Genomic DNA, 12,101 nt, shown 5'->3' with positions numbered 1-12,101 from the left:
GTCGTAACCATGGTAATGTGCTGTAACGGGTTACCTTCTCTTATGGCTGTGAAGGGCGTTCCTTCCTCCTCCTGCAGACGGATCACCTTCAGAGCCACCAGCTTCCCGTTAACCCTGATAACGACACGGAGAAGGAAGCAGTGGAGCGGAACCAGGAGGTCACATGACCGCGTCTGAACGCAACGTAACGTCGCTACGGTTACACGTCCTACATTCACTCTGCCGCCATTTGTCAATACAGGAAATTAATTATGAAAACCTGAGAGGAGAACAGCAAGTTATCATGGAAATAAACAGGGATTCAGCACACACACACACATGCACGCTCTCTCACACACACACACACACACACACACACACACACACATGCATGCTCACACACTCACACACACACAGGACTTACTTGCTCTTTCCTTTGTAGACCGTAGCGTAGGAGCCCTCGCCCAGCTTCTCCAGCTTTTCATAAGAATCTGCTTTTCCAAACTTCGGGCTTGTCGGCTGCAGAGGAAGAAGGAGGCGATTAGAAAGTCCATCAGGAGCGAAGCCTGGGAGGAGCACACCTCCACAGGAAGGAGTCTTTCCAGCTCTGAAGTTCGGTTTTCTTCTCTTTCAACTGATTGGATTAAAATCTGATCAGACTGAGCCCATGTGGAACCTGGTCTAAGGACACAGCAGCCTTACTGGTTACAATCCAGTCTGTTACTGGGAAAGTCTGCTTTGTTTGGAGTGTTCTGAATCAGATCCGGTCCACATGCAGACACAGGTCTCAGTCCACTTCAAGTGGACCAAATACAGGAAGTAGACTAGAAAAAGTCCATTGTGGGTTCAGTGCACGGCATTGTGGGTAAATGCAACCCAAACACAGGTGTGTGGGATGACAGGTGTCTCCCAGTAAAATCTAATCAAAGTCTGATGCAGATCTATATTTAGAAACGGAAGATGTTCTGTCTTCATGGATGGATGAAGGAGTTCTCTTCCTCGCTGTGTCTGAGTGGATGGAGAAGAGACGATGATGAGACGAGAAAACTGGGACTTTAACTACAACTGGGACTCTGTGTGAAGTAAAAGCAGAATCTCATCTTCTTCCCAGTAGAAGACAGACAACATATCAGTCGATGAAATGAGACATTTTATCATTTCATAGGAAATATGATCTGATTTTAATATTAATATTTTAACTTTTACCTTTTTCTGTGTTTGAAATTTCAGAAGTTGAAGTCTGAAATAAAAAAAACATCAAATAAAAGAAGTCCAGATTGCTCCAACTCAACAGGTCAACCGCAGTGACGCCTGAAGGCCCCGAGATCACCAGCATGCACACAGAGATTCATTATGTCCCATGCACACAGAGATTCCTCCTGATTCTCTGAATTTGCCAGGATTATACAGTTCCTCTAAGAATGTGTCATGTCATTCCAAATATTATTGCAAATTCAGAAAATCCTCACAAATTCCTCACATCGCTGTATTTAGTCCTTAAAACACAGCTGTGATGCAACTTTAAATTTAATGCAAATTCAGTCAGTTTGATGTAACTTTGATGTTACTTCAAAGTCATTTTGTTGCAATTTTAAACTTTAAAGCAACTTTCTTGTAACTTTACTTTGATGTAACTTTTGATCCAACATTAACGCAACTTCGATGCGACTGATGTCATTTTGATGCAACATTATTGTAACATTTATGTAACTTTTGTAAAACTTTGATAAATCTTTGAAACAACTTTAGTGTAACTGATGTAACATTGATGCAATTGTGATTTTATTTTGATGCCGTATTGATAGATATCCACGGTCCCCTGTGTGACCTGATATTAGACCAAGATGAGTGGTTGTGAACCTGGCCCTCCAAAGAGCACGGGGCTCCGCGGTGTTTGCTGTTCAGAGCTGCTGTGATGAACCTGAGCTCCTGTCCACACAGAGACAAGCTGACTTAGATCCGCTTGGGTTTCTTATCATTTAGATGATTTGTTTACATGGAAACGCCGTTTTAGAAAGCTGAAATTACAACTTTAAAAAATCTGATTTTTACCATGAAATGTTCAAATCTGCAATAAAAGCATATCTTAAAAAAATATCAATAATCCATAATAAAAAGCGGCCACTTAATAGACCAGGTCCAGGTTTAGACTACCAATTACTGGTTCTGTGGTCCGGTGGTTTAAATGGACTTGTACTTATATACAGCTTTTCTAGTCATGCAGACCACTCAAAGTGCTTTACATTACTTGTCACATTCACACACACACACACTCACACTCACCCCGATAGGCATATTGGAGGGCAGCCTGGGGTTCAGTGTCTTGCCCCAGGACACTTTGGCATTTTAGTCAGGGGAAGCCTGGAATTGATCCCCCAACTTTCCAGTTGAAGGATGACTGCTCTTCCTCCTGAGCTACAGCCACCCAAACTAGCCTACCGATTTCTGGTTCTGGTCCAGGTCCTGTGTTTTAGCAAACTAAACAATGAGGCTGAATAAAACACTTTCTGATTTCTCCAAACTGTCCACACAGCCAGGGAATCTGGGAACCTGGGAACCAGGGAATCTGGGAACCTGGGAACCCGGGAACCTGGGAACCAGGGAATCTGGGAACCCGGGAACCTGGGAACCAGGGAATCTGGGAATCTGGGAACCTGGGAACCTGGGAACCAGGGAACCAGGGAATCTGGGAACCTGGGAACCTGGGAACCAGGGAACGTGGGAACCTGGGAACCAGGGAATCTGGGAACCTGGGAACCCGGGAATCTGGGAACCTGGGAACCCGGGAATCTGGGAACCTGGGAACCTGGGAACCTGGGAACCTGGGAATCTGGAAACCTGGGAACCAGGGAACCTGGGAACCAGGGAACGTGGGAACCTGGGAACCAGGGAATCTGGGAACCAGGGAACCAGGGAATCTGGGAACCTGGGAACCTGGGAACCAGGGAATCTGGGAATCTGGGAACCTGGGAACCAGGGAATCTGGGAACCTGGGAACCTGGGAACCAGGGAACGTGGGAACCTGGGAACCTGGGAACCAGGGAATCTGGGAACCTGGGAACCTGGGAACCAGGGAACCAGGGAATCTGGGAACCTGGGAACCAGGGAACCTGGGAACCTGGGAACCAGGGAATCTGGGAACCTGGGAACCAGGGAATCTGGGAACCTGGGAACCAGGGAACGTGGGAACCAGGGAATCTGGGAACCTGGGAACCTGGGAACCAGGGAATCTGGGAACCTGGGAACCAGGGAATCTGGGAACCTGGGAACCAGGGAATCTGGGAACCTGGGAACCTGGGAACCAGGGAACGTGGGAACCTGGGAACCAGGGAATCTGGGAACCTGGGAACCTGGGAACCAGGGAATCTGGGAACCTGGGAACCTGGGAACCAGGGAACGTGGGAACCTGGGAACCTGGGAACCAGGGAATCTGGGAACCTGGGAACCTGGGAACCTGGGAACCAGGGAATCTGGGAACCTGGGAACCGTGATCCCCTGCGGTGCAACTGAGACTGGAGCAGCATTAAAATGACAAAAAGCTCCTGATGCAACAACCACAGGAAGAAATCTGTATTTTTATGATCGCAGAAGGTAAAAAGGTAAATGCTTGTGTTTGTTTGAGATGAACCAGTAAGAAACACAAGCTGATGTTTGGAGGGAACCAGAACAAACTGGTTCAGACCAGACGCTCCATACTGGAGCTAGGTGGTCCAGGTCTGGTTGTGCTGGTTTTCTCTGTTTGAAATGGATGTTTGTATCTCATCAGTTTGTTTCTGTTGGTGACAATCTGTGTGATAAATACACGATTCTAACACGTGGTCAATGATTTTGCCAGATTTTATGATCATCTTCCTTCAGCAGTGGTTTATATGCACGTGCAATCATCAACACGTGCACAGATCAGGTTAGATACAGGTCAACTTGAAACTAAGAAACATGATGTGTTTAGGTGCTGGAGGAAAGATGGGTCATCTGGATTTTAATCAGATGTTCTTTTAGTTATTTAAAAAAGTGATGTTGGATGGATGGATGGATGGATGGATGGGTGGACGGATGATGGATGGATGGGTGGATGGATGGATTGAAGAATGGATGGATGAATGAATGGATGGATAGGTGGATGGATGGATGACGATGTGGTGTGTTCAGGATCTATCTTGTCTCCCTGTAAATGTGTTGTTTTGGGTCTGAACAGTTTTCCTTCCACAGCTTCTGCTGCAGCTTTCAGACCTGAGGTCTTCTCACCACCAGCATTTCTTCTGCTACGTTCAGCTCATCGTGTTCCAGTTGACCCCGCCTCCAGGTGGAGGATCGGGTCAGATCCAAACCGATGGAGCAGCAGCAGGTGAGCTGCAGGATGAACCTGAACGTTCAGAGCTGCAGTCACTTCGCTCATACCAAATGCTGGAGAAATGAACAACAGAAAGATGTCTACACCCCATGCCATCTCAAAACTAAGAGCTGTGTTTCCATAGCAACGGCAGCAAAACTCTCGACAGCTCTGTCAGCTATTGTTTATTTAATCAGTGATTAATAAGTGAGGGATCATCAGGAGCGCCGGAGATGGTGTGTGTCATCTCCTTCCTCTCATTCTTACTAAAACAGTGTTTATGAAGAGCTCCAGCTGTGATTATTACATCTGCTTCATGCAGCTGAAGGTCACAGAATCCAGTTCAAACCCGCAACTCTGTGAAACTCAAACATTTCATTCAGCTTCACAAAGGATAAAAATAGTTTGTTTCACAGGCAGAGAAATAGGTCTGTCAGATCTCAGCATTTCATACGTTCAGCTGAAGGATGAACGAATAATGAAGACAGCATCTGCTTAGCTTTTCGATCCACCCATCCATCATCCAAACCGCTTAAATCCAAACGTGGGCCGTGTGGCAGCTGGAGTCTATCCCAGCGGTCTCCCGGTGAAAGGTGGGGTGCATCCTGGACAGCTCGCCAGTCCAGCGCAGGGCTACTTAGCTCTTCTACAACCTGAATACCACAGTAGTAACGTCTCTGGGTACAACGGTTTCCAAATCTTATCAACCTAAACATTGTAGAACAATTTCAGAAACATGTTCCTCATACTGTGAAGATGCACCATCTACAGAGAATCAGGAGGAATCTCTGTATGTCGGGGACAAGGCTGGATGCTGGTGATCTTCTGCATTATAACATGATTCTCTACTGGAAACCAGTGCATGGACTCAGGAAGCTTCCAGAAACCAGTGTGAACCCAGTTCAGGCTGAAATCCACACATGCAGGTTAAAGCTCCATCATATGTGAAGAGGATCCAGAAACACGCCGTCTTCTCTGGACCAAAGCTCATTTAAAATGTTCTGAGTGGAAACCTGGATGAAGATGTGGAATAGTTTGTGGACAGCATGGACGGCGTGTCCTGCAGACTAAAGAGGAGAGGGAGCATCCAGCTTGTTATCAGCCTGCATCTCTGATGGGATGGGGTTGCATTAGTGCCGATGGCGTGGGCAGCTTCCACATCTGGGAAGCTCCATCAATGCTGAAACATCTGCTCCCATCCAGACAACGTCTCTTTCAGGGAAGACCTTCCACCATGCTGGACCACATCCTGATGGTGGAACAGGAGAACTGGTCCAGTAGGACCACATCCTGATGGTGGAACAGGGGAACTGGTCCAGTAGGACCACATCCTGATGGTGGAACAGGAGAACTGGTCCAGCAGGACCACGCTGAACCACATCCTGATGGTGGAACAGGAGAACTGGTCTGCTGCAGTCCAGAAGAGGAGATGCTACATGATGCTAAATGTAACCGTGGATCTACAGACGTGTTGCTGCATCAGATTTACAATCAGCTCATATTTTCCATCATGATAAAATGTCTCAGTTTCTTATGTTTCTCTTCTGCTGGGATTAAAATACGACCTGATGAGTCTGCAGATCTCCAACCAATCAGCTCCTCTAACTACAATGTCTGGCTGAACCTGTAAAGGATGGTACTTACCGAACTCGGGCTGGAGTGCCGACGTAGTTTAGGCGACTCTTTTCCGGACGACGAGCTCTTGGCGTTGATGCAGGCATTGTTCTCAGAGTGGACCCTCTTCACCTGGCTGGCAGGCTTCTCAAACGGGTCGAAGCCGCTCTGGGTGCGCTGGACTCTCACCTTCTTGTCCTCAGGGATGGTGTCCAGGGGCTTGATGACAGAGTCCGTTCCCTGGCAGCCGCGTGTGGACATCTTTGTGACACATATCTGTAAAAGCAAAGAAGAAAGTTGCTGAAGAAAAAAGTAGTAAATAAAAAAGTCTATCTGTGATTCAGCGGTTAGCCAAAATCTGAATCCTCCCTTTTCTCTGTCAGCTCTTCCCCCTCCATGGAGCCTCGCTGCTTCCTCACTGATACGTCGCTGTTACCTCACTGTTAGCTCACTGCTACCTCACTGCTACCTCCCTGTTACCTCACTGCTACCTCACTGCTACCTCACTGTTAGCTCACTGCTACCTCACTATTAGCTCACTGCTACCTCCCTGTTACCTCACTGCTACCTCACTGTTAGCTCACTGCTACCTCACTGCTACCTCACTATTAGCTCACTGCTACCTCACTGTTAGCTCACTGCTACCTTGCTGTTACCTTACTGCTACATCACTGCTACCTCACTGTTAGCTCACTGCTACCTCACTGTTAGTTCACTGCTACCTTGCTGTTACCTCACTGCTACCTCACTGTTAGCTCACTGCTACATCACTGCTACCTCACTGTTAGCTCACTGCTACCTCACTGTTAGCTCACTGCTACCTTGCTGTTACCTTACTGCTACATCACTGCTACCTCACTGTTAGCTCACTGCTACCTCACTGTTAGCTCACTGCTACCTTGCTGTTACCTTACTGCTACATCACTGCTACCTCACTGTTAGCTCACTGTTAGCTCACTGCTACCTCACTGCCACCTCACTATTAGCTCACTGCTACCTCACTGTTAGCTCACTGCTACCTTGCTGTTACCTTACTGCTACATCACTGCTACCTCACTGTTAGCTCACTGCTACCTCACTGTTAGTTCACTGCTACCTTGCTGTTACCTCACTGCTACCTCACTGTTACCTCACTGTTAGCTCACTGCTACATCACTGCTACCTCACTGTTAGCTCACTGCTACCTCACTGTTAGCTCACTGCTACCTTGCTGTTACCTTACTGCTACATCACTGCTACCTCACTGTTAGCTCACTGCTACCTCACTGTTAGTTCACTGCTACCTTGCTGTTACCTCACTGCTACCTCACTGTTACCTCACTGTTAGTTCACTGCTACCTTGCTGTTACCTCACTGCTACCTCACTGTAACTTGACTGCTTCCTCACTGTTAGTTCACTGCTACTTCACCTTTAGCTCACTGCTTCCTCACTAATACCTCGCTGTTAGCTCACTGCTACCTTGCTGTTACCTCACTGCTACCTCGCTTTTACCTCACTGCTACCTCACTAATACCTCGCTGTTAGCTCACTGCTTCCTCACTGTTATCTCAGTAATACCTCGCTGTTAGCTCACTGCTTCCTCACTGTTATCTCAGTAATACCTCGCTGTTATCTCACTGCTTCCTCACTGTTACCTCACTAATACCTCACTGTTACCTCACTGCTACCTCGCTGCTACTTCACTGTTAGTTCACTGCTACCTTGCTGTTACCTCACTGCTACCTCACTGTTACCTCACTGTTAGTTCACTGCTACCTTGCTGTTACCTCACTGCTACCTCACTGTAACTTGACTGCTTCCTCACTGTTATCTCACTGCTACTTCACCTTTAGCTCACTGCTTCCTCACTGTTACCTCACTAATACCTCGCTGTTAGCTCACTGCTACCTTGCTGTTACCTCACTGCTACCTCGCTTTTACCTCACTGCTACCTCATTGTTACCTCACTAATACCTCGCTGTTAGCTCACTGCTTCCTCACTGTTACCTCACTAATACCTCACTGTTACCTCACTGCTACCTCGCTGCTACTTCACTGTTAGCTCACTGCTACTTTGCTGTCACCTCACTGCTACTTCACTGTTACCTCACTGCTACCTCACTGCTACCTTGCTGTTACCTCACTGTAACTTCGCTGCTTCCTTGCTGTCACCTCACTGCTACTTCACTGTTACCTCACTGCTACCTCACTTAACTTCACTGCTTCCTTGCTGTTACCTCACTGCTACATCACTGTTACCTCACTGCTACATAACTTAACTTCACTGCTTCCTTGCTGTTACCTCACTGCTACATCACTGATAAATTGCTGCTACTTCACTGCTACCACCAGAGCCTTTTTATCTCCATCTTGTGTGATAAAAACAGCTTCAGCCTCCATCGGCTCTGGAACACATTCACACATTCCCACCCTATCTGTGACACACACACCATGCAACAAATGTGTGTGATAATATCTACAACTTGTCCGTCAGACACACTCCAGACCTGTTTCTCATCACAAAGTAGCTCACCGTCGGCCACCAGCTCTATGTGGCCATAAAGGACCCAGGCGGCATGACATGTTTTGACACGACTGCATCTAGATTAAATATTTAAGCCTAGGCTCCCCTGCAGGAAGAACTTCTAATTACTCCTCCACGCGAAGAGGAGTCGGCTTGCAGTGCAGCGTGGGCCAAGTTTCACTGCAAACAATGACCCATTTCCCACAACACAGCTTCCCTGAAAGCACCGGTCACCAATGAAGATGCTGATGGCATCTGCAAAGATGAAGGTCAATGCCTGTCAGAGGAACCGTGACTTCTGAAGGAGGACTGCTTCTCCAACTTGCACCTTCAATACACACATACCGGTTCGTCCTCTTCACCGTGGGAACCCGCTGTGGTCTCCTGCTGGTTATTTCCTCTTCTTCAGACCATGTCTGTAAAGCGTCAACATGTTTGAGGGTGAAAATAGCAGCAGATTAACACTTCTCGCTGCTCAGATCAGACACACTATGCAGAGATACTGCAGAATGTGTGTCTCCACATCTCCTCGGTTACAGCCCACTATGATTCAGGAGTTCTGATATTGCTTTGTCTGCACATGTTGAACATGATGCCATCATACGTCTACTCCACTGTTCTGTAAACAACCACAGAAGAAGAGAGAGACTCGTCTTAGGGAGGTCAGACTGATGAGTCGAAGGTCCATAAGAACTACAAGAAAGTCTACAATGTCACCACCATCGATGTCTTTCTACAATCATACGGTCTAATATGGTCTAATCACTTCTATGTGAGATCATTCAATCTGTTTTATCATCTTTTCCATTCTCATTTTCAAGCAGTCTATGTTAAAAAGTCACACTTGACTCTATATGAGGATTGTTTCTTTTTCTATTTAAAAACTGTTTACTATGATCAGATATGAAACTCACCTACACTAAAGAAGAAGCTCTCAAAATGAAGCAATGGTTGCATATTGATCCACCAGCACACCAGAACTTTTAATTCAAGCAGTGAAATCGTGATGAAATGAAAGAGTAGGATTTAGAAAATGGAAAATCGGCCAAGAAATTACCAGAGATCCGTGCAGAGAGCATGAAGAAAGGAAACAGGTATGATATCCGTAGCACATACACAACACAAACCAACTCAAGTCGCTGTTATCACACTGCAAGGCATCAATCCTTAATGAGAATGTCTGGGAAGGATGTGTTGACACAGCTTACGGTCCCGGTGTCGGACAATCCCTGGACTGGCAGGTCAGAATATTCCTAAAAGCCTGGAAAACGAGATAGATAGAAGCAGCAGCTTTCCATCCTCCCAAAGGACCGCACAGACCAGCAGACCACACTTTAAAAATTAACCAATGACACTGCAGCACTCCAGCATATTTAGTTACAACCAGCAGCTGAAAGGAAACAAGCAGCTACAAGCTCTGAGACGATAAATTTACTAAAGGCCAAAGTCTAGACTCTGATCATCAGCCACCAAAGCAGCTGCTGGAGAACCCAAACCCAGTCCAACATGTAGTGTTTATTCAGAGACTCTAGATGGTAAATCCACCATTATTAATCACATCTTCATCACCATCACTGATGATGAAGACACTTCCTGTCAGACTTTCCTCCAATCAGAGAGCTTAAACTGACGGTAACGTCCAATCAGGAGCAGCCAAAGATCAACAAGTGATGAGAAAAGCAGGAAAATAATGATCCTCTATGGCTGGAATAAAGCCAGGAAGACGTTTGGGATGCAGCTGAGGTGGAGGTGCTGCAGTGAGGACAGCAGGTAGATAGTAGCAGGAAGACGCGTGGAAACATGGAAACTGTGTGTGTGTGTGTTTAGGAGGTGAGAGAATGATGTGCAGGTTAGACAAGGCTTGGTCACTGCTGATCTATGTGTGTTATTTCTACAAACTTCTGGTTGCTCTTTATGCTGCTTTATCTGTTCATACATTAATTTTACATCATTTTAGCCTCAGAATCTGACAGCTGAGGCTGAAAACATCCCGTTTCCATGGAAACATCACGTCTGCATGGAAACATCATGTCTCCATGGAAACATTACGTCTACATGGAAACATCATGTCGGCATGGAAACATCATGTCTCCATGGAAACATTACGTCTGCATGGAAACGTCACGTCTCCATAGAAACATCCCGTCTACATGGAAACATCATGTCTGCATGCTGACTGGGAATAAAAGGATTCAGATTCTAAAGGATGTTTTTAGATTAGAAATACAACCTATAGACCAAAACCACAACAAATGGCTTTTAGAGTGGTAAAAGTTCAGGAATCCTTTTAATGTTTTCAAACATTTACTTCAGACTGGCTGTGAAGACACAAAGTCTGTTTTCATAACCATCAACTAAATGAATTTAAATGAAAATGAATGAAATGAAATGAAAAACACTTTATTAATCCCCAAAGAGAAATATTGTAGTATATAATAATAATAACTAGAGGAGGTCTTGTTCCGGAGGCTGATGGCTGCTGGCAGGAATGATCTTCTGTATCTTTCAGTCTTACATCGGACCTGAAGAAGCCTCTCACTGAACACAAAAGAAGCAGTATGAAAATTTTATTTATTTATTGTTCCTGCTACAAGTATTATATTACACCTGAATGACACACAGTACACCTGAGATACTCTTCTTTCTTCTGGCAGGTGTCATCACTTCGTCTGGTAAATAAACAGGCCGAGGCTGTTGGGGGGGGGGGGGGGGGGGGTGTCCTATGATTCAATGGACAGACGGCTCACTTTCCTGATCCCTGATTCTGGTCCTGATGGAGGTTTTCCTTCCTGGTTCTGGTCCTGATGGAGGTTTTCCTTCCTGGTTCTGGTCTTGATGGAGGTTTTCCCTCCTGGTTCTGGTCCTGATGGAGGTTTTCCTTGTTGATTCTGGTCCTGATGGAGGTTTTCCTTCCTGGTTCTGGTCCTGATGGAGGTTTTCCCTCCTGGTTCTGGTCGTCATGGAGGTTTTCCTTCTTGATTCTGGTCCTGATGGAGGTTTTCCTTCTTGGTTTTGGTCCTGATGGAGGTTTTCCTTCCTGGTTCTGGTCCTGATGGAGGTTTTCCTTCCTGGTTCTGGTCGTCATGGAGGTTTTCCCTCCTGGTTCTGGTCCTGATGGAGGTTTTCCTTCCTGGTTCTGGTCCTGATGGAGGTTTTCCTTCCTGGCTCTGGTCGTGATGGAGGTTTTCCTTCCTGGTTCTGGTCCTGATGGAGGTTTTCCTTCTTGGTTCTGGTCCTGATGGAGGTTTTCCCTCCTGGTTCTGGTCCTGATGGAGGTTTTCCTTCCTGGTTCTGGTCCTGATGGAGGTTTTCCTTCCTGGTTCTGGTCCTGATGGAGGTTTTCCTTCCTGGTTCTGGTCCTGATGGAGGTTTTCCTTCCTGGTTCTGGTCCTGATGGAGGTTTTCCTTCCTGGTTCTGGTCCTGATGGAGGTTTTCCTTCCTGGTTCTGGTCCTGATGGAGGTTTTCCTTCCTGGTTCTGGTCCTGATGGAGGTTTTCCTTCCTGGTACTGGTCCTGATGGAGGTTTTCCCTCCTGGTTCTGGTCCTGATGGAGGTTTTCCTTCCTGGTTCTGGTCCTGATGGAGGTTTTCCTTCCTGGTTCTGGTCCTGATGGAGGTTTTCCCTCCTGGTTCTGGTCCTGATGGAGGTTTTCCTTCCTGGTTCTGGTCCTGAT

At 46.5% G+C, this 12,101-nt stretch overlaps 1 protein-coding gene across 1 annotated transcript in view; it reads right to left on the bottom strand.

Moving 5' to 3' along the window:
• Window positions 1-12,101, bottom strand: part of cdk14 (cyclin dependent kinase 14) — a 269,156-nt gene that overhangs the window by 155,121 nt on the left and 101,934 nt on the right. Inside the window, exons 3-5 of the mRNA XM_079240348.1 lie at window positions 5,954-6,199; window positions 404-498; window positions 35-114 (exon numbers count right to left, since the gene is read on the bottom strand). Coding sequence (XP_079096474.1) covers window positions 35-114; window positions 404-498; window positions 5,954-6,199 — 421 coding nt within the window. The remainder of the gene's footprint in view (window positions 1-34; window positions 115-403; window positions 499-5,953; window positions 6,200-12,101) is intronic.

This window comes from Telmatherina bonti (assembly GCF_933228915.1).
Source record: "Telmatherina bonti genome assembly, chromosome: 5".
Lineage (NCBI taxonomy): Eukaryota > Metazoa > Chordata > Actinopteri > Atheriniformes > Telmatherinidae > Telmatherina > Telmatherina bonti.
The sequence above is the reverse complement of the archived record's forward strand: the minus strand, read 5'-3'. Positions and strand labels throughout refer to the sequence as shown.